The 22,390-nt window shown below is 51.3% G+C and overlaps 3 protein-coding genes and 1 pseudogene across 4 annotated transcripts; 2 read left to right on the top strand and 2 right to left on the bottom strand.

Moving 5' to 3' along the window:
• Positions 1-146: 146 nt before the first annotated feature.
• Positions 147-2,370, bottom strand: CTHT_0034740 (uncharacterized protein; the record flags this gene model as incomplete). The annotated part of the gene is made up of 5 exons (XM_006693843.1): positions 147-1,261; positions 1,336-1,426; positions 1,566-1,757; positions 1,845-2,093; positions 2,260-2,370. 5 exons carry the CDS (start codon positions 2,368-2,370, stop codon positions 147-149), a joined length of 1,758 nt encoding a protein of 585 aa, XP_006693906.1.
• A 1,046-nt stretch (positions 2,371-3,416) lies between these two features.
• On the top strand, positions 3,417-4,339 carry CTHT_0034730 (uncharacterized protein; the record flags this gene model as incomplete). The annotated part of the gene is made up of 5 exons (XM_006693842.1): positions 3,417-3,831; positions 3,888-3,985; positions 4,042-4,155; positions 4,223-4,270; positions 4,328-4,339. 5 exons carry the CDS (start codon positions 3,417-3,419, stop codon positions 4,337-4,339), a joined length of 687 nt encoding a protein of 228 aa, XP_006693905.1.
• A 5,219-nt stretch (positions 4,340-9,558) lies between these two features.
• On the top strand, positions 9,559-13,824 carry CTHT_0034720 (uncharacterized protein; the record flags this gene model as incomplete). Its single annotated transcript, XM_006693841.1, has 4 exons — positions 9,559-11,001; positions 11,864-12,310; positions 12,376-12,483; positions 12,541-13,824. 4 exons carry the CDS (start codon positions 9,559-9,561, stop codon positions 13,822-13,824), a joined length of 3,282 nt encoding a protein of 1,093 aa, XP_006693904.1.
• Positions 13,825-14,535: 711 nt separating this feature from the next.
• CTHT_0034710 lies at positions 14,536-17,537 on the bottom strand (annotated as a pseudogene; the record flags this gene model as incomplete). Its single annotated transcript has 3 exons — positions 14,536-16,648; positions 17,131-17,208; positions 17,398-17,537. Coding segments are annotated over 3 exons (2,331 nt in total).
• Positions 17,538-22,390: the final 4,853 nt, after the last annotated feature.

Genomic DNA, 22,390 nt, shown 5'->3' with positions numbered 1-22,390 from the left:
ATGGTCTGAAAGCTCTGTGAGAAATATTTCATTTTCTAATTTTAGGCAAATTGTAGCCCAAGCTCAGTCATGCAGTCAGCTAAGCCAGACATTCCATGCTCCTGAAGAAGCATTAAATATTGGTATCTAGTTTGCTTGTCTCTCCTCTACTTCTCTTCATCACATGTAGCTGCAGGGTTAGCGGGCCTTGGACCACCGATCGCTACATGGCCTTTCTTTCCAATGATACCTGTGCCCCTGAAGGCGATTAAAACCACAGATAGGGCAGCGACTCCAAGACCAAAGTTCCACCACTCGGCAGCTCTGAGGCCTGCTAACGTTGCTTCATCCCACTCTATCATTTCGCCAGCATCTTCAACACTGACCCCACGCTCTCTGGCCATCACTGCTGTCTGAATGGCTGTTGCCACTGCGAGCCCCATGGCACGTCCAACCTGGCCCATGGCATTCACTAGAGCGCCGCCGATAGCCTGGTCAGCTTGTGGCAGCGAGTGACTTGTGAATAAGACGAGACACGGAAACGTTGTATCTGTTCCAAACACGGACAAAACCATGGCCGGAAATGACCATGCCCAGTATGTTGTCTTAGGCGGGATGGGAACAGCGAAAAGAAGCGGCGAGACGGCTACACAGAGGTTTCCAATGGCCAGTAAGAGGTAGGTCGGGATACGGGCCAACAACTGAGAAACGATCGCGACGGTGACGACGCCCATAATACCCGTTGGAAGGAAGCGCAATGTTGTCTGTAGCGCGGAATGCCCCTGAAAATCCTGATAGAAATATGTTGCATAAACCAAAAAACCGTTGAAGCTGCTGAAAAAGAGTGCCATGATCGCCATGGCAGCACTGAACTTTGTGTTCCGGAAGATAGAGACCTTCATAATGGGGGCAAGCTTGCCTGTCTTCTCGAGGTAGTGTTGCCAGGCAGTGAAAAGGGCAACGAGGATGAGCGACACGACAATGAGGGTGGGCACCCAAGGAGTCCTCCATCCCACAATATTTCCTTCCGTGAGTGCGAACAAGAGGGCTAACAGCCCTCCTGTGATCAAGGCAGCGCCGAGCCAATCCACAGAAGGCCTCTGCGAGCTTTCAGGTTTTGTTACCGCGCTGGGAGGGGGCGGAGGAATGGTAAACAGGGCAGCCACACAGATTACAAATGCCACCAGAGCAATAATGATGAAAACCCATTTCCATGACACATATTCGACAATGATTCCACCTAAAACGTTTCCAATTACTGCGCCCAGCGGAGCACCGGCGGCTGGAGAGGTATCCATATGGTCAGTGCTCACTCTAGGAAAGACAATAGTGGGATGGGGCATGATGTGACCATACCATAACAACTAATGGCATAGTTTTTGGCCTTGCTCGGCGGGAATGTGCTCCCCAAGATGCCAATAGCAGTTGGGACGTTTGCCGCAGCCCCCTAAGTCTTGTGAGAAGTTGCTCCTCAAAGTGAACCAATCCGATAAAGAGCTGTGGCTCAAACCTACCAAGCCCTGCAGACCACGGAATAGATCGAATGCAATTTCGTTTTTTAAAAATGGATTAACAAGGGTTGTAACGGCAAACCATGCTGAACCTAAAACAAAGATCTTGCGCTTCCCATAAATGTCGGCTAGTCTGCCCCAAAAAAGAAGCAGACAGCCGAACGTGAGGGAGTAGGCTGACAAGATCCATTGCAGACGGGCTTCTGGAATATCCAATTCTTCTCCTATCGTCGGGAGGATGATGACCACGGCCTGACCTGACATGCTCTGTTGTGATCTGGTTAGTCACTGACATCATCTCCTACTCCAAGAGGGTGAAGCTGGGCAGGCAAATCTGCGCCAGGTTGCTCTCACATTGAGAAAGCTTGCGCCAGTCAGAGTAGCCACAAGCACAATACATCGCGCTTTCGAGAAGGGAAGTTTCGACGAGCGGTCCTGGCCCATTACCGTCTCTTGAACTGCCACGGCAGCATCACTTACTTCCGACTCCTCCGAAGTCGGCTGCTGCGATGGCCCGCCTTTCTCTCCGTCACCATAGCTCAGCGAAGCGGCTGGTGGAAGACCATCATTTGCTGGTGACATGGCCACGAAGAATCCTCGATGCTGTTAATGGCGTATGCGGCCCTGTTGAAGTCTTCGTGATAGGGATGAAGTGCCTAGTCTCGACTGGCCTCGACGGACAAAATCGAGGCTGGCGGGCTACCCGTGGTTTCGCGGATGACGTGGTTGAATTTGGTGACGACAATATAAAAAATGGAACAGAAGGTACCTTTAGGTAAACGATATCCTCAGGCTCCACTGTAGTCCTTAGCTTGTTCGCCCAGTCTCGGGATAGCGCGCCCCATTGCGGTTCGGGGATAACGGGGGTGACATTCTGCATTGTGGGAGCGGAAGACACCGTGGCCGGGTGTGGTGTTCGGGATTTTACACTAGATGATGCAATGTATTGCCAAGGGGAACTGGAGCTTCGAGGAGCTGCGGCTGTGACTCTGTGCGGGTGGGAGTGAGAGACAAAGTGTGGGGTTTGATGTAAAGTCCAAGGGTCAGTTCAGCAACAGTTCAAGACGGTGTTTGGTAATTCCCACATGGCAGTCGTACTTTTCGACTTCCACTCGATGGAACCAAGGGAATGTTGGCAGTAACGTCGGCTTCGGAACGCCATCACGCAGCCGATTCGGTTATGGAGATTGTGGAAAACGCCATTCTGCGGTCCGCCGCCCGCGAGAAACCGCCAAGAGCCGGCGCCGAGGAAGCGGATTTCCCTACTGGGTCTGAATACCTAGCACGGGTCAGGTACGGAAATCCATATTTTATGCTTCTATGAGGCACTTGGTGAGTACGAAAGTTCGATTCCACCAGGGTTGATATATCTTGTGCAGCATCATCCATCGAGTCCCAGCTATAAGGGCGTCCCAAGCAGCGAAGGAGCAAAACGAATCCAATTAAGAAAAAATGCACGCAATTTAGGACGATCACAACCTACGTCTTTTTGACCGTTTTTGATTCTTCAACATCCTCTTCTTCCATTGTCTCCTCCAATTGGGTATCCATCTGCCGGGCGCTTCACAATAATGATCAATGCCCGGAACCAGAACTCCGACTCCAACCTCAGTATCATTTAAGTTTAATTTGTGACTTCCTGTAAGCATTTACTCCACGGATTAAACAACAAAATAGAGTTTGACTGCAATATTGCTGCTGCATCTGAGCACTGGAATGGCTTATCATACTCACTTTCTAAACTCCGGGGGAGAGCCTGACTCTCAGGACCAACTACCGAACATGAGGTTCTTGAACTCTCATATAAGCGCACTGCCATGCCGTATCTTAGCCTTAGACCTGGTTTCCTGCCTTTCTCAACTCCAAACAACAAGACACAATCTTCATCAGTGACAAACGCACGGCTCAAAGGAACCACCACCCACAATGAGACTCCAGTCCCTTGCTCTAGCAGCAACCAGCTTGACCGCCCTCCTTCCCGATGTAGCCTCAGCGCACTACATCTTCCAGCAATTCTCTGCCAACGGTGTGACATATCCGCCATGGAAGTACATCCGGCGCAACACCAACCCGGCATGGCTGCAGAACGGTCCCGTAACCGATCTGTCATCGACAGATCTGCGCTGCAACGTTGGCGGGCAGGTCAGCAACGGCACTGAGACCATCACGCTGGCAGCAGGAAGCGAGTTCACCTTCACGCTGGACACGGCGGTCTATCATGCTGGGCCTATCTCGCTATATATGTCTAAGGCACCCAACAAGGTGGAGGATTATGATGGCAGCGGGCCGTGGTTTAAGATTCATGATTGGGGTCCGAGCGGGAATAGTTGGCCTCTAAGAAGTAAGTGCCCTTTCGTAAGATATATTCCAAAGACCAATCACTGATACTGGAGTCAGTCTCATATACATACAATATTCCCAAGTGCATTCCCAACGGCGAGTACCTGCTGCGTATCCAGAGCCTTGGGCTTCACAACCCCGGAGCTGCTCCCCAGGTGTGCTTGAATTGATTCCTTTCTCGTATGTGTCTCTTTGCTAATATGGAACCCAGTTTTACATTAGCTGTGCACAGGTCAAGGTCATCAACGGCGGCAATGCCAACCCATCTCCAACCGCCTATATCCCAGGAGCATTCAAAGCCACTGACCCCGGATACACTGTCAACGTGAGCCATGAGTGGAAAAGTTAAGACAGCAAAACTTTTTCTGAGCTAACCATCGTTTCTATGGCAGATTTACAACACCAACTTGGCTAATTATGTCGTTCCTGGCCCACGCCCGGTAAGTTTCCGCACTTCTCTTTCCAGCACCGAGAAGCTACTAATATGCATCATACAGTTCACATGCTAGACCATTGGACCAAGCTCTGTACATAGCGAACATGCTATTAAAGGGCCACTCATTGAACTATCAGCAGTGTGAGTTCATTACTGCCAGAGATAAGGAGCAAATTGTACATTTTAGTGGTCTCCATATCTTGCAGGTGCCTCTGACTCACTGAGCGCCCTGACTCTCTCATCTCCAACCAGCGTACACTGCATTCTATGGGATAGCTCCAATCGTTCTCAGCTCAACTCTGGAGCGGAAAGAAGACCATAGCAGCTCTCAGGAACAAGAAAATGCATGGTAATGCGGCTGGGACAGCTGCGCATGAGCATGTTGGTGAAGTAGATGCTATAGTGTAAATCCTCGACCTCTTCATGTCCATCTGTGCCTTGCGTTGAAGTCATGCATCCTTATTCCAAGGGTTTCAAAATGGCTTAGAAATTCGGTTCATGGAAATGTGCTACTGAGAAGTACTCGCGTGTATCGAGGACAACCTTGCGCGGTATTGCACCCAAATAATTTTGGGTGAGGTGTTGCATCATGTCTCCTACAGAGTAGGGAAGCTGCTGCCGTCGTGTCTTGCATTAATGAGGGCACCCTGCACACCAAGGATGATTGTGTGAATAGTGTTCGCTGGGGGAATATACACTCAGCTATCGTCATCCTCTTTCAGGCCTGCAGCACTTTCTTTCCAGTTGGCAACTTATTCTGCCTCACTGGGTCGGCGAACGAAAAGCCCCAGGAATCCCCTATTGTCAGCTTACGCGTGGCCATCTAGAAAATAAATGGACAAACGCTCCTCCAACATCTTGTGTTCCAATGATAAGCAATCCACAGTCGGTGTGAGAGCCCCTTCCTTCCCTGCTTTTTCCGTTTTGATGCTTTCCGTGGGATATCACAAGGAGTCAACAGGGGTAACACGTCCAAAGAAACCTTAATAATGTTGTTGAACATCGCACATACAGTAAGATTCAGTAAGGCACCAGCCATCGCCGATGTAGCGAGTCAGTGACTTGGGGATATGCCAAGTTCCAACTCAATACACTGAAGCAATTTTCGCCCTCCATGATCAGACTGTTGACATAGCGAATGGTGAGCTCCTTCATTTGGCAATCAGGCTAAGGGCAAGGCCCATGGCATGGCCAGTCAACCTGGATGCATGGGTTATTCAGGGGCAGGTTTTTTATGATGGTAAAACCTCAGAAGAGTCGACGATTCCAGCCGTGATCTCCTCCTCAGAGGCGATATAGCTTGAGTAACTCTGAGCATCAACACAGGCAACCTTCTCATGTGGCCGGGAGAAGAATCGGATTGATTCAGCTTTTGTGATGTTTCAGAGTGCTTTGTGCTCAGTTCTCATGACAATCTGGATGATTGCATGATGAAGCCAGGCATTGACTAGCACTTTTCCTAGGGCTTGGTCGCTCAATGGCCTTTTGACCCAACCTAGTAACACAAATGTGTCGAGTCGTGCAACCTCAGCCCTATATCCTGGTGACATTGTCTCACTGAGTTTGTCGGGATTATTAGAGGAGACTTCCCAGGAATGAGTTGAAGAATGCTTTTGTTCAGTGGCCATTGCCATCCCGGCAAGATGAGCTGTGGTGCTCATATTCGATATTCCTCCAAGGGCATTCGCCTGGAGAGCAAAAAGCAACGCGAGGTATAAGATGCATTGTGCTCAAAAGAGAAATAGCTCGATGCGGTCCAAGGCGAGATCTTAGAATGGAGAGTTGTGTGTTGTTGAGGTGACTATGTTGTGAGAAGTTGAGCACCCAAGATATGGAGTACTTTGACAATGGAAAGCTATATAAGCCCCTTTCAAAGTATTTTTCAGGCACGACGAAATGACCCTTGGTCTCATAGATAGGTCATGCTGCTTGTCGCCGCTGAGCTCAGGAAGGCTTGGATAAGCAAATAGAGGATGACAACAATCTCATGGCTGCTTTTTCCACAGGAAATCCGTCAGTAAAACGATTTAATCGTCTCATCCAAGCATCTTCTGTGTGTGATCGCAGCATACTTGACCTTTATGAGTTGCCTTCAAGGCTCTTGGGTGGTGGTCAAACCCAAGGTTGAAAGGGCTACGGACTTTGATGAGATCTCCTGCCCACAGTACTGTTCCACGGAGGATAGTATGGTGCATGCAACTTCCCATATCTGTAAGCTGTACTGCTAGGTGTACTGGTGCTAATATAGGAAGTGAGAAGACTTGGCATCCCTGTGGTTGCAAGTGGGGCTGCCACAACGTCAGTGAGCTTGGTTTCGCTGCTGTCGTTGTTGAACTAGTAGTTGTCTCATATGAAAGAACTGCAGTAGTCTTCAGGCTAGATAATGTTGACCTTGCCAAAGATATCAAGGATATAGTTAAGGTTGGGGTTTTGGTATATTCATTGGCAGGGACCGGGCTTTCAGGCCCGAGGTTAACAACCTGGATTGTTTTGGTCACCACAACAGCCTCAGTGACCTGCTGTGCGGCCAAAGAAATCACGTCGGCTGAGTGCAACAATAGTACTGCCGGTAGCGCATGCACGATGGTGACAAGCACATGCCCGACAGTCGGGCTTGCTAGAGAGAAGGTAGATCCGACTTAAGTCCCGGAGGAGGACCCTGGATGAGCCTCAAAACCAGAGCTGGACCCCCAGCCAGCAGGCCCACTTGAATCCGAGCTTCCGTCGACAGCCACGACTGAACATGTTGCTCGTGGAAATAGTCCACGGCCTCTGGATTCAATTCCGCGGACTGGCAATTCATACGAAATTGTTGAAAATGGAGACAGGGTAAGGACAATGTTTTGGCCAACCTCAATTTCGGTTTGCCAGCTATCGATGAAGGAGCAGTTGTAGGAACACGATCTATGTGTATTTGAAGGGATGCAAGGGATTGATTGAAAGGAAAGAATGGGCTCTGGTCTTGAAGAAAATAATGAATCCCATTTAGCTAGATCAACAGCTAGATAGATATGCGTTCATGTCCAGGATAGTGGTAGGTGGTGGGAGAGCATCCCGTCGTTGACTGGAAAATTCGGTGGCAGGGGGATCTGCCACCCTCCCCAACCAACCACCTCCATGGAAATGGTGGAGTATGAATATTGAAGTTCTCTCGAAGACATGGACAATATATGTGAATTTAGCCGCCTTCTATCTGCCAGCAGTTCTGGGCAGAGTGTTGGCGGTGAAGCTCAAGGGTGATCGAGAAAGCCTCAAAACACAAGCGGGCAGTGAGCTACAAGCACAATTCGGAGCTTTGCCTGTTTGTGGGGCCTGGTGTGGGCTCTCACACTGAAGATGCAGATCTGGATCTGCAGCCACATCTGCACATCTGCACGACATCGGTTGTGGACCCTGCCATAGATGGAGAGAGGTTGTCTTAGCATCAATACATTTTCCTTAGAAATCTTGGCATGCTGCCAGGGGATGCGGTGGAGCTTCGCCGCCAAATAGCCGGATGAACCGGCAAGTCTGAGAGGAGTGGGAGAGTTGATAGGTACCTAGGTACTTGATACTTCCCAACAGTTTACCGATTGGTTGTCAGGCAACAGTAATGCAGTCAAGAAATGATGTTCGGTTTAGAGGTTTTTTCTATGGCAGGTAAAAGACTGTCATCCTTGTTGCTGCCTGAAAGAAGCAGTCAGTGTTTTGGTGAACACACAGGGTTGACCAGCGTTACGGTCGGTGGAGTCTTGATGTTTTTCCTGGTCAAATATGACCATCAAGCAGCACAGGTTGCAATTTAACTAGGAATTTACATATTTTGCCATTGTTGCTTAGAGAACCCGTGCTGTTCAGCCTTGCCTGCATCATGACCGACCTACCTTAAGAAGCACTATACTAGTCTAATAAGAACTTTTAGATATTGCTGTCTGTAATCTGTGGGACATTGGTTGTTTAATCTCTAGAAATGGGGGCGCAGTGTGCGCATTCCGCGTAACAGAATGCCTATTTAATGACTTTGTCGGTCAAATTGGCTGCCACAATTCAAGAAACACAACCAATCTAGCAGTGGTTGCAGCAGAGGTGAAAATCATATCAATCAGATTCTCCCGTCTTACCGGAGCATGTCCACCGTCATACACAGCAAGTGACCACAGTACACAACCTACAAATAGCATACATCTTACTTCTATTCTGGATGACCGAGAACACATCATTGACCACAAAACATCTATCAACTGTTAAGAGTTGGATGAGCTACCTGGAAGTACCCAAGCAGGTAGGTATATTTGAGTTCTTGGCTTGTCAATGCTTTGTCTGTGGGAGTTGAGGATAGCCCCTACTTCAACACCCCGGACCCTCGAAGCAAAAGGGCTTGAAATGTACTATAGGCGATATTGCATAAATCTTACAGAGAAGGTAGCTGTTTTGGCTCTAAAAAACCAATGGGGAATGCAGATATCGACCTTGGCACGACTCCATCATACTTAGTGTTGTCAGAGAGTGGGGACGAATTAGGAAAACTTTGCACGGATCCAATCAAAACGCATGTGAAAAAAGGGAAATGTAACAAATGAATTAGCAAATAAACCATGTCTGGGCATATAAGTAGCTGGAGATTTGAGCTGGATTGGTGCGCCGGTTGATTTAATTAAAGATCTTAATGTCCTGTTATAAAAGCTAAACATGTTCCCTTGATTTTAACCGAGTGGGCAGTAAGAATTCTGATTCAGAACGTTATACTTTATAGTACGGTTACGCCCAGAGTTTTTTGACAGCTTCGACATACTTCAACAGTCCATTTACAGAACGGACAGAGTGAGCTGCACCATCGTCTCGTGGATACGGCTTGGTTTTCTTTCTTGACACACCTACATTACGACGTAGGAACAGGTCTAGTTGTGCATTGTTCCGCCAAACTTGGCTATGCAGCCCACAGCTTGGTACTCGGAACACTAGGTGCGTACTTACCGACGACCAGCAGGTACCAGTTATCATTGTTGCTGCTGGCCCTATTCGGCTCACACACTCTCTTGTTTGTTCTCGACAGTTTGTGATTTGCAAGAGCACAGAAGCTACTGCTCAGGCCGGTGTCAGGTCTCACAAAAAGGTCCGGGATAAAGTCTTAACATTTTTGCTCTTCGTAAGACGATCTGGCTGGGAAGGGAGCACATTCACAGGTAGTGTGCAATTGCTTGCAAAAGATCGAGCTGAAACCTGGAAGTCAGAGTTAGGATGAAAGGGCCACTTGTACAGTGCAATGACGCAAGTCCTTCAGCTGAAGAACGGGTTGCGTCTGTGACAACTGTGATGAAGGATTTGCCTGCTGCCAACACCTCCTCTGTGAACGTCACCGGGCAGCATGAAACCAAGAGCAATCACGAAGCGACTCCCACTGTGGCCTCTAAGAAGGAGCAGCAGCAGCAGCAGCAGCAAACAGAAACACCTTCACCAGCTTGTCCAGAGCCTGGACCCAGGGGTACAGTGAACAATTTGCCAAAAATAACAGCTGAAGAAGACCCAGCATTTGTGGATGGGAACGGCAGCATACAGGCCCAAACAACGGGGTCTGGAGCAGCGGCAGGTCGGGCAGAAAGCCCTTCTTCACAGCACCCAGCAACTGGAGCTCCCGAACACATGATGAAAATAGATGGCGACCCAAATGGCACGCGATATCCCTTGGCAGCTCCTTCAACTCACCAAGCCCGGCTGCGCTGGACCGACCCGATGACAGTGCATGATCATCCAGACTGGAGCCGGAGCCAGTCGGCAAAATCGCAGGCTTCGCAGCAGGAGGTGCAGAAGGGCACTCAGCGAATCGAAGCGCCTGAAGCCGCCCAAACGGGTATGCGAACAGGCCAATCCCCACCGCTGCCACAGAGCCGGGAGCCGGCTGATGCCGCTGGTGCGCAACTGGATCAACAGGGGCAACCGTCCTGGCCCTCGCCGACACCGCAGTGCAATCAACTGGAACAACCACAACGGCAACCGCATGCGCAACCGCACGTGCAACGCTCATTGCTGTCCACATCGACACCGTTCCCGCCGCCAGCATCTGGCCCTGTGGCATCCCAATCTCACTCATCGACTCTGTCAGTAGGCTCAGTAGGATCGCAGACACCCTTGCAGCCCCAGACGCCAGCGGCACCCATCGCCCAGACCCTTCCAGCTGCGCACGCGCAACCCGGCCCAGTTTCATCTCATACTCATCCTCAACATCCACAACACCCACCGCCGTCATCATGCCAGATTAATGATCCACAGCCTGCTCCTGCTCCTCCTTCTTCGACCCCGCAAAGTTATCCGCCAGCTTATCCTCAGTCGCATCCTTATCCTCCACAGCATACTCACTTATCGACCACGCCATCTGCGCCCCCGTTGCCGGCGATTCATCATCAACCGCCACAACAACCATATCATTATCAACACCCGCCCCCCTCCCAGCCGCATACCCCTCTGCCACCTTCCAGCCCTCCCCGAGGTCCCATTACCAAGCCCATCATCATGGACCCCCCCAGCGTCCGGAAGGCCCAACAGGTTCAACAAGCCCAGGCCCAGCAGAGCCCGCAGCCCCAGGCGGTTGGCTTCCCATCGCCGAGTCTGGACCACGCCCGTATCAATCCCAAATTCATTGACGACTGCACCCGTCTTACCTATGCTGTTCAGCAAAGCTTGCCAGAGGCAGTTCGTCGGATAGTGCGCGACCATTGGGAAAAGTGTTTGATTGGTTCTGACTTTCATCAAGCTTTTATTGTAAGTGAGGACGCCCATCAGTTTTAACTCATCATGTTATGCAGAACCCTCTCATCCCATTGTTTTTGTATATGTATGTCCAGAGTTGCTTGATACTTCGCCAATCTATCATAATCAGTGCTTTCTTCGTTTAAACCCGTTCTTTTCAGACTCACTTTTGTTACCCTCAGCTTGGAAGGGTGGAGTGACGACGCCAGAGGTCACGTAATACTCTTTTTTTCCCCAAGCTGCAGCGTGACCTCCCAAGGCCGAGGGCGTTTTGATTCCACTTGTTTTCAGTATTTCTCATCCAAGGCCCCATGTTCTCCCATAGCAATCTCATGCTCTGTCACCGAATGCCCCTCCCCCTTCAGGATTGTGAACCATTCTTGGAGTCGAGAAGTCTCAAGCTCCCATCTTCATTGTGTATCTTGAGAGCAGCGCTCAAAGCTTGCACCCATTCATGATCTCACAAGAGTGTTAACTTGTCAAATGCCTTCTGTTGGAAAGAGCGTATTGTCTCTCATTGCTTCTTCAGACGAAGGTGCAGCATGAGAGGCTCTCTTCATGGGACCATAGGTGCAGCCTACCCATTGGCCGTTGTATGCTCTTGGGATCACCACCTTGCTCTATGTTATTTCACACATCGGCAGCACTTCTTAGGGCATTCTGCCATTCTGACCTCAACTTGCCACATCTTTTACTTTAACTTACCCATCTGAGGCTCAGGGGTTACATTTCCAAAATGTGTTTCCTCTTTTTGTTCCTTCCCCCCTCCCTTCCCTGCAACCTTACAAAGCTTATAAACACAAATGGCTCCATTCACAGGGCTTTCCCCTATGTCCCTGTCTGGCACTCTCACCATGGCTAACTTACTACGCAGCTTAATGCTTCCATTCACCATGCCGCACCCAGCATCGCTCAGCGCGCAGTCCGAGATTTTGGCCGTAAGCTGGTTTCAGAGGCCAAACATGAATTTATTGGCCACTTCACTGCAGAAGACCTCGATGATGTCGCCGACCTCATCATCAGCAAGGCCAGCGACAAATTCCTTGACAAATGCCTGGAGAAACGGCTGCTTACCATTGAAGCTAAACCACTCATCAATGCCTTAGCCAAAGCAGAACGTCTGGGCTATGACTCGTCGGATATCATCCAGGATGACCAACACGAGCGCGTCATCCCTAAGGAGGCCTTTCCCGGAGCCTCTACCAAGCCGGCCCCTTACCCCGCACAACCCAGCCAGGCAATGCCATATCCAGCTGCAGAGCAGCGAATGCAATGCCTGAAGTGCTTCCGCACTTTTATCTACAGCTCTGCTTACGACTACGTGAGTAGTTTCTTGTCGCTGGACACCTGATGGACAATTTCTTACCTATGCTAATCCTCGCCCAGCATATGAGATATAACGTCTGTAGTCAGATTCCACCGACCGCTAATGGCTTTGAGTACTCTTGTCCCCACTGCGGTCAAGGCTTCACCAACGTGGTTGACCTCCAATTTGTAAGATTCCTCATTAGCTTCCTAGTCTTCTTCCATCATCCATTAACACAATTCTAGCACGGTAATAACCGGGCCTGCGGCGTTGATCAGGCTCCAACAAAGGTCCATCGTGGACCAGGCCGTCCCCCCAAGTCGGCTGAGCTCACACCCCAGTCTAGTTCGACTGGTGTCCTCTCTTTCCAGACTCTTGTCACGAATGGTCAGGCAGCAACTCCCTCCCATACTGCCGCTGTCAAGCGTGCTACTGCCACAACACCGAACTCTCCATCCAATCCATATGCCCACTTGACGGAGGAGCAACTGCATGCTATGAATGAAGAACTCCGACGTGCAGAGGAACAGTTTGCCCATAGGTTTGCCGAGGCAGAGAAGATTCCGGACGAAAGGGCTCGCAAGGCGAAGATCGAGGGGCTCCGGAACAGCTTTGGCACAAAACAGTCCATCATCCGAAAGAAGTACGGCGTACGCTTACGCGAGCGCCGTACCAAGGCCGAGATCATGGCAGAGCGTGAACGCATGGGTCTCTTGAAGCAGGAAAAGGAGAGGAATAAGGCCCAGACTGCAAGCCCGACGCCTAGTACCATTGGTGCGAGCAGCCAGTCCGCTGTGAACACCGCGCGAGCAGCGGCAGCCGTCTGGGAAGAACACGAAGCCAAACGCCGCCGCCTTGATGGCGCAGGCGGCTATCGAACTCCTTACAAGCCAGTCCCTCCCGTAGCAAACGACAGTACACCGACCGATAACACGCCAACCGCACGCAAGAGCCTCACCATCGCAGAGATCGGCGGCAGCTTATCAAGAACGGCCGCCACTGCCGCCTCCCACGACCCAATACTGCCCGATCCTGTTTCCCACCCGCCCTCGACACGCGTCTACAAGCAAGCAGATGCACGCATCGAAGTTCCCGAACCTGTCGCTTCAACGCCAAACAAGCAAGCCATCTTTAAGCCCGATCCACCTTTTCCCACATCCGTCACGCTCTCAGGCGACGAGGATGGCAAAGATGTTTCCAAAGTAGACGCCTCCGCCGCAGCCGACAAGCGCAACGACACCCAAAACGGAAATGGCGTGCTACCTCACCACCAGCACAACCGCGCCCTCAACAAGAGCGTGACTGGGGCACAACAACACGACCTCCGGGATCACGACGGTGACATCTCGATGGGCGAAACCGTTCAGGGCACATCAACCGTCGCCGCAGCAGCCGAACCCAGCGATTCAGCGACAGACGGGGGCGATGAGTCGTCGGATGACGACGACGACGACGACGGAGACATCCCAGCCACGTTACCCGCAAAGAAACCAGTAGTTGGAGCTAATGGGGGAATACTGCAGAAGTGAAACTGGATGGAATGAATTTAAGACAGAAAAACAAAAGAGAAGCCCGTTTGTTCGTGGGCCCTTTTTTTTCCCTCACTTCTCGTTCCAATTCCGTTACATCATGACAAAGTGGTCGAGGTTGAGAGGGCGTTTTCTCATCAGGGAAATGGGCTAGCCGGGTGGTTTAGTGCATATACAAATGTAGACTACTCAAGTTATACCCTTTCCGTTTTACCATCCGCTATAGTTTTTCGTGGTCTTCCTACTTACTGGTGGCATCCTATCAGGTTTTTATAACCACAACAGGATAACAATGGCGTGGAATGGCGGTCAAACAAATGCGTCTCTTCAGCTCTTATGAGAACCATAATCAAGAGAGGGCAAAAGCAGGTCTAGACAAGATGGCAGTCTAATAGGCACAAATGAAAACAAATTACAGCAACGGTGAATGGAATATTCCTCGTAAATTTGTACATACATCTTCCGCAAAAGGCAAGGGGCAACTGCCAAAGTCCATACATACATCTATACAATCACTCATACAATCACCCTTTTTCGCCTGTATTCCCACTAAACTCACAAACGTGCTAACCGTATCGCCAATACCCTGACAAAAATGATCAAACAACAACATGAAGAGCCAAAACAGAAAGATAAACAGGTCAGTATGATCAAAATTCTTTGGTAGTCAGACAGGAATAAAATACTTGTCACAGCTTCACACACCACACCCTAGCTCGTAACTCGCCGAATCCAAAGCGTGGGGGTCTCCAGACCCTCCCGCTCCAGTCTTCTGACGGCCCGATGCAGCTTCATTCCCAGCTCGTGCTCCTCTCTCTTGACCTCGTCCAGTTCATCCTTTAGTGCCTCAACCTTTTTCTTCTCCTCTTCACGTCGCCGAATTGTCTCAGCTGAGCTAAGCAGCGTGTCGACAGGCATCAGCTCGGTCATTTGCTTGATAGAGCGTTCGATGTTGATGCGACGATTGGCCAGGGCGCTGAGCTGGGCGTGAAGGAGGGCAATGCGGTCTTCGGCAGTCTGTTCAGGAGGAGCGGGCGGCAGGGATTTGTTGACGTCCCCCGAGGCGCGAGATGATGGACGCTCAACAGCTTGGGCACGGACAAGAGCAGGGTTGGTGACCTTTGTGGTTTTAGTCATAGGCTGGAGAGGAGGAGAGGTTGAAGTGACACGCTCGGCCAAAACGGGGGATGTGAATTGATCATGAATTGGAGTAGTGGTAGGACTATGGTTGTCCGTGGACGGCCGGTCGTTCCGAGCCATTTGTTGAGGTTGGGCAATTCCGGCAGGAAGTGATGGGACAGGAGATTGATCTCTGTTGCTGAAGCCTTCTGCGCCGTTGAATGTTGTGCCGGCGGTGCTGACCGCGTCGTAACTTGTCGCGTAAGTGCTGATGCTAAAACGAGAAAGTGGTTGCACCCACGGTTCTTGGCTCGGAATCTCCGTGATGACTGCTTGTTGGGGCTGGATAATGTCGTCCTGAGAATAGACTGACGAGACCGACACTTGGTGATGATGCTGGTTGGAGGTTGTCTTAACTGGAGGTGGTTTTCTGCGATGTTTGCTTAGCGTCTCGGACGGTCCAGGCTTCCAATACGCTGGACTTGGGACTGCATGGGCACTGGGAAGGCCACCATCGCGTACGAGTTCTTTGGCGGCCACTGCAGGTGCGTCGTTGGTCACAGGATTGTTGAATAAAGGTGGGCTTGGGTAGCGAGCGCTCGGAGGTTGAGTGGCGGTAGTGGCAGAGGATCCCTTGTCCTTATGGGAGGAGGGCAGGATTCGCCGGAGGGCATCCCGCGGGGTAGCCCTTGTCGCCGTTTCAGATCCATGAGGGCTGATGGGTGGGGTTTGACCTCTCAAAAGTCCCATAGTCCTCTTGCTGCTCTTCTCGGGAATCTTGAGGGGCCCAACATCAACATCAGGATTGTCGTACACCGGGTCAACGATCGCGGTGCGGCCGCTTGGGCCACGCCAGGCCGGACGGGATGACGTTAAGGCGGCGGCGGCAGGGTCTGCGCTGCCCTCCTTCACATGAGCGGCCTTTTTGGCGAATTTTCGCACGCGGTCGCCAAACGATTGCGTGGTCTTCGCACCGTCTTGCTGAGACAAGGACTGTGTGGTGATGCCGAGACCATGGAAATATTCAGATTCGGCCGCAGTCGCCTGCGACGAACGGCCACGGGCGCTCGAGGTGAGCTCGCCGGTGAGTGGGTCCCAACGGGGGGCGTCTCCGGCTGGGGCCGGGGGTTGCTGCGGGGCCGGGTTTCGCTGCAGGTGACCGGGGCCGGCTGGATCGCAGCCATAACGCTTTGGGGTCTCTGCCTCTCTTCGGCGTTCTCGTCGTAGCACAGGAATGCTTGTCGGCACGCGGTTCGGTGGCGGAGTCGGAGTGTAATAGCGGGGTTCTGAGAGCGCTGGCTGGTTGAATCTATCATCATTCGCATTTTCGCTGTAGTTGTCAGTGGCAGGCGCTGTGGTGGCAGTCGTCGCCACATACTGGGGCGCATCTTGCCCATCGTCCTCATCTATCGGGGAGACATCGCCAGCCAAGTAGCGACGGGCGGCCCCGCTTTCGGGCTCTGGAGAGCTCGGTGGGGAGATTTCTTCGGGGCCGCCGCCGTAACGGTAGCTGTATTTGGTCGCCAGCTTGGTCGACTCGTCTGGATCGGGAGAAGGAGTAGTCTGCGAGCGGCCAGCAGGCGATGGGCGGAGGTTTAGGTTTGTGGTGCGAAGCTTGAGACGACTCGGGTTGCGTGGAGGAGGTTGCTGCAGCGCTGGTGAGGTGGAGGCCGCCCCAGAGCCTACACTTAAGCCAGAGCTAAAACTGGTTGCACAGCTCTCTGTTAGCTAACTGTATGACGGTTACGAATTACAAGGATGCAGCAAAGACGGTCGGGCAGTCGGCTTGGGCTGGTTTGTGGTCCGTAAGCAAAGGAATCAAAAACCACAAAACCAAAAAGAAGCTGAGGGGCAACTTAGAAGTGGGCGGGGGATGGGTCCACGGTGCGAAAAGTCAAAGTGCAAGTGCTGCGGTGTCCCGTGGTCATAAAGTGAGACGAATGAGATGAATGAAGGGAGTGGAGGGAGCGGAGGGACAGCCTGCAATAAGCCCCAGGCTAGGCCTACCCGTCTGTGAAGGCAATCACTGATACGGATTGACTCCTTCCAGGGCTGTTGCGTGGACTCCCAAGCAACTGGCAGGAACGCCAGACACAGCGTGCAGTAAGTGGTTGCCCAGAGAGGAATCCTGCATCTGACCTAGCAACTCTCTGGAACCTTGGAAGGCTCAACCAGCCACGGACACACCTGGGCGCCTGCCACTTGGGCTCAGCAGGTGTGACGCCCACAGGAGGGGAACAGCCCGTACCGGAAGGAGCTTCAGGCCTGTCAGTACGGGGGCTACGGGCCGGCCCCGCAATGTGCCACCGACCTGGAGCAACCGCCCCTCTCAACAACTCTGCTCGATCTTCACTCCAACTTGAGAAGTTGCTAAACACAGCCGGAGTTTCAACGCCGCCCAAAGCTCCATGATCACAAACCAGCCATGGAATGTTTCGTGGTTTGGTTACTTACTATTGCCCAAAAAATTCTGGAGGCGGTCGCGTCGTCGGCTCGGCTTTGATGGAGACACTGTAGCCAAATGCTGCATTGCGGCTGCCATACCCCAGTGCCATGTTCATCTTCTCGTCGTTGTCGTCCAAGAAGGCTGCCATCGTGGATCGTTGAGTTTGAGTTGTGCCCCTCAGTTTGTCCCACATGGCGACGGTCTTAACCGAACGGCCCTTCTATACAACGTCTTATTTATTTCTAGAGTCAAGATATGCTGCCTTGGATCGTGGAATCGTGGAATTGAGGGATGGGAAGCTGAGGAGGTCCGTGTTATATTTGCTGCAGCCGCTTCTCAGGGGTGCATGAAGCCATAAACGAACCTGCGTGCTGTTCCGGGTTAAGCAATCTGTAGCTGTGCTTCCGAAACGAAAGCGACCTTGTCGATGTCATCAAGGACAGCCGATGATGCTGAGATTAGAGGCTCCGCGATCCTTTTCAATCTTACGGCCAATTGGCACTTGTCTCCTTTTCTGTTATCCTGTCTTACTTTGTAACAGATCGATCTTCCTCGCCAAAGACACAGAGCGCATTCAACAATTCATTGATCGTGACCGTTCTTACAAGGCCCAACCCGCGTGGAAACTGCTACCGCCACAGCCCCAAACCACAAGAGGCTTCTCAGTTGGCTTGTCTCTTATTGGCCCCCTCAGTTGCATAGGGACAGCCAGTGGCCGTGCTAGTCGTTCTTCCTCTGCGCGGCTGGCAAAAATGGCGAACTGCCGCAAACACTTTTGTACACTGCCCGCCAAGGTGGGTGGGCTGGTTCTCTCTACACTTTTGGCCGAGCGTGTCTCACCGCGGTGCCAAGCACAACAATCAATGGCTGGTGTTATCGGTGATGGGAAACTCGAAGAGAGAAAGGGGAACTCCTTCTCCAAGTTCCAGGCCACCTTCGCTGCGACTAAATATGATACTAGGGTTAATCAATCCGCTCTGCACCTGCCATCCAGCCAGACACGAGTATCAACCGCGTCAATTGCTGCAGAAAAAGCCGGTTGATTGCTACCCAGCCATTCCGTGTCCCTTTTCTCAGCCGCCTATACACAGTGCATACCATCCATCCCGAGCCATCCCATGGCCGTTGCCGTCAACGATACCGCTCTGGCCTGAATCGACACCTGCGGCCTGGAGTGTAGCAGCAGAGAATCTCCTTCCACTTCAAGCAATGCCTCGTAGGAAGCACAATATGCTGCAGGAAATTAAGAGCTCTCCCCGCATCAGATGGTGCTGGTGATGAGATGCAGTGTTGCGGTGTCACAGCTTGGCCGTCGATGAGTTTGGTTTACGCCGCTTGCTGGCGCGCAAGGATGTGGAATTTGGGGATGTATCACGTTCGGTCAAACTGCTTCAATCAGTAGAATCAATTTTGCTTGCCGTTGTCAAGTATCATCATTCTTTCATCCATCGTCATCCCATGGTTCTTTTGCCCCGTCCTACCAATGTAACTTGGCTTGTCAATCGCTGCTTCATCTATTGAGCTCCCCAGATGCCTAGCTTATTTTTGGAAAATTGGAGGAGTTTGAACCAGACGTTTCATGTTGACTGGCCAATCATCGCTGAGAAATGCCCTGTCCCTGCATCTCGTGCAAAGCTTGCCGAGATCCACTCGATCTGGTTCTTGGCCTGCTCTTTCAGAAGTTGCCGAACGATTCTTTTGTCAGATCGCCAGAGCAGAGTTCAAATATCGCCTTTTCGTATATACATACACTGCCAGCTGACTCTTACTCTACTGTCATTTTGCCGGTTGTTCTCCGTCTCGACTGCTAGACGGAGCTTGACACCCGGATCGACCGTCCATTGTTTATGCATCTAACGCATCGAATGCTCTGAAGAACCCTAACTCCAAACATCACCACCAGCCGGAGGGCAACGCATCTGCAGTTCTGTAATGTGTCTCAAGAGTGCAGTGAAAAAGCAGTCACACGGCACGGATCGGGACTTCGAGCATATGTACTTACACTGTTGTACTAAAGTGGCTGTGCTTGCGTTATTACTTTCTCTGTGAGCTCCTTAAGGTCATCACTGGGTTTAGTGGGGGCCAACCCAGCGCAGTTGTCAGTCAAACTGTGGAAATCACATTCTCAATTAAGCAACTTGCCCAAGATGTTTGCTCCTCCAAGTTTCTATCTCGCCCTTAGCTGTGTCTCAAAAATTGCATCTATGTGATTTAGATTTTCTTGCTGCATCAGCTAGGCTTGTTCTGATGCTGTTCAGAGCCAACTGGGTTTGTGAAGCATGGTCTCAGGTTTCTTGGCGGAAAGCATGGCAGCACAGCTCTGTCCACGAGATGGGTACTTCTCTTGAGGACAAAGGCCCCACACTTCGGAAATCAAGAGTGGAAAAAGTCAATTCAGACTCCAACAAAAGAACCAAATGCACAGCACAAGAGACATAGACCCAAAAACTAGCCTGGGTGTTCACCTCAAACCCAAATTCTCTATAGATTATGTGATTACATTGGTGTACAGGTCTTCTACTGATCTAAAACAAACGACATAACAAGCCTGCTATCGAAACGCAGCCGAGCCCAATCATAACAACCTGTAGAGTCATACATCCCAGAAGTTAAAGTCATTCCATAACTAGGAATACAGGTAAGATATCCTTCCCTTCTTCGTTTACTCCGGCTCTTTGACACTTCCCCCTTGAGCATGTCGCCCATCAGAGTCATCATAGACTCGTGAGCTTCTTGCCCCAGCAATGTGCGACATTAGCTCGCTCTTCCTCTTTTCCCAACTCCTCATCCCTCGTTTTGGCAACGACAACTCATTCCTCTCAACAACAACACTCGTCACAATGTCCATATGGATCCCCATCGCACAGGTCCTAGATCCATCTCTTGGCTCAGTTTTACGCTCCCTTGACTGCCCATTGGTGATGGATCCCAGCCGTAATGCTCTGCCCCCACCATCCCCCCTCTGGGCTCTTCTTACCCACCTCTTCATCCTCCCAAGCCACGTGGCGTTTCCTTCATCACCATCAACTGACTGCCAACCTGCTGTACTCCCGCTCCTTCTCCCCCTTGCGTTTCCCCCGCCGCCCTCGACCCAAATCATATTCCCATATTTCCTTCCAACCGGAGTCCTCATAAATGTGAAGCTCTCAAGACCGGTTTCTGGATCGTCCACCTCGGCTCCAAATACGATCCGGTGCCTGGTTAGGCCCCACAACAGAACGTCTAACCAGCCATTGCTGGTGATCAGTGCGCCAGCCGTGCAGAAGTAAGATATGGGCACTTTGATGCCTGCCATGGTAGCGATACGCCCGAGGGCGAGTGGAGCCGTGCACACAACATAAATAATGGGATATAGCAGGAAAGCTTTGTGATGGCTATGCTGGGCTTGTGACTCGTTTTGGGCCTGAGAGGTTGAGGCACGAGACAAGCTTGACTGGACGTGGAAATTGGGAATTGCTCGAGGGAGAACTCGTGTAGTTGTGAGGCTGATTTTATCCAACGATGATTCGTTTGGAGGGAGAGGTTGATGCGGGGATTCTGGCTCGTTTTCGTAGATACTGCGGATGTTGGTGCGCGAGTCTGCAGTAGAAGGAGGAGATGGGACATCGGTCTGAGTGGATTGGCCTACCTTAGACTTGCGGAGGGAGAGGGCAACCAAAGTGTAGAGAACACTGGTAATAAAAAAGGAGATGAACATCCATAGGTAATGCAGGACAAGACGATAGGTCTCGTACTTGATGTTCATCCAGCACTAACGAGTAAATGTGTTAGTCCAAGGGTTCAATATGCAGTATGTTTGACAATTTACATACCCATGCAGCTGCTCTGACATAAAACCCCCCAGCATCATGACCGTTTCGAGTGATAGCGACTCCAAGAAGAGCAAGGAAATAATTAAGGGCCCATAGAAAGATAACAGTTGCATACAGGGCCCACTGAGGAGGTGTCCATTTCCAGACCACAGCCAGATAGGTGTGAACTGCGATTGCAGTGATGAACAAGCTCGACGACAGGTCACCAGTTGAGACGAACCAGCCTTGAGCCCAACAAGTGGTGGTCCGGACTCTGATGCCGTTATGCTGAACCCAAACGGCATTCAGCAGAAAGGCACTTGCCTGATGGATGTCGGCCAGCAGAAGGTTGTATAGCAGAACGAGGAACTGATTGGGATGTGGTTTCTTTTGTGAGATATTTCCTCCTACTCGTCCTCCTCCTATTGCGTCGAACTTCGTCTCCCCAGTGAAATGATGCTGGGCAAGGCCTAATGAGAGATCAACGGTGTCCTCCTGGCGTTTCCTCGATTGTTTCCAGGTCCGGATGTGCCATCGAGCAAGCTTGAATGTCAGATACAGCAAGACCACTGTCGAGGAAGCAAATGACAAGCAGGCAAGTATAGCGACAGCAATGAGGCCCCGGCGATGGCTTTGAGGGAGAGGAATGAGGTCGTCGGTTTCTTCCAAAAGATTGACTCTGGTCATGATGGTTTGCAGCACGGGAGAGAAGCTGCTCAGCAGCCTCCCATGGCGTGGTGGGTGAAAACAGTAACTGCCATCCAGGATCAGGAGGAAGGAGATAGTGGTTGAGGTGATCGACAGGTTCAGGCTTGCAGACCCCTAACGGTTTTAACAATCCAGCGATCGATCTCCAGGACAGCTTGCCAGGGGCTGGTCGATAAAGTTTGCAAGACTGAGAGCTTTGCGAAGGAACTCTGATAGGAGGACCGAAGCCGAAACTACCAAACGGCACTCTGGCGACGATAAAGAGTGAAGTATCGCTCCGTCGGTCTTTTCGGTCCAGCTCCCTTCCGGATGGGGCGTTGCGGCGTTGAGTTCATGGCACCAACAAGACGCCGGCAGGAGCATATCGGCTGATGGCAGAGATGCCGACATGATGATTTTCAGTCGTGCAAACAAGCTTTTCTGGATGTGGAAGGGCACTGTCGAGGCCGTCAACAAACCAGAAAATGGGCGGAATGAGCCGGGTAACCAGCCCACTTAGTGC

Source organism: Thermochaetoides thermophila, assembly GCF_000221225.1.
Source record: "Thermochaetoides thermophila DSM 1495 unplaced genomic scaffold scf7180000011816, whole genome shotgun sequence".
Taxonomy (NCBI): domain Eukaryota; kingdom Fungi; phylum Ascomycota; class Sordariomycetes; order Sordariales; family Chaetomiaceae; genus Thermochaetoides; species Thermochaetoides thermophila.
The sequence above is the reverse complement of the archived record's forward strand: the minus strand, read 5'-3'. Positions and strand labels throughout refer to the sequence as shown.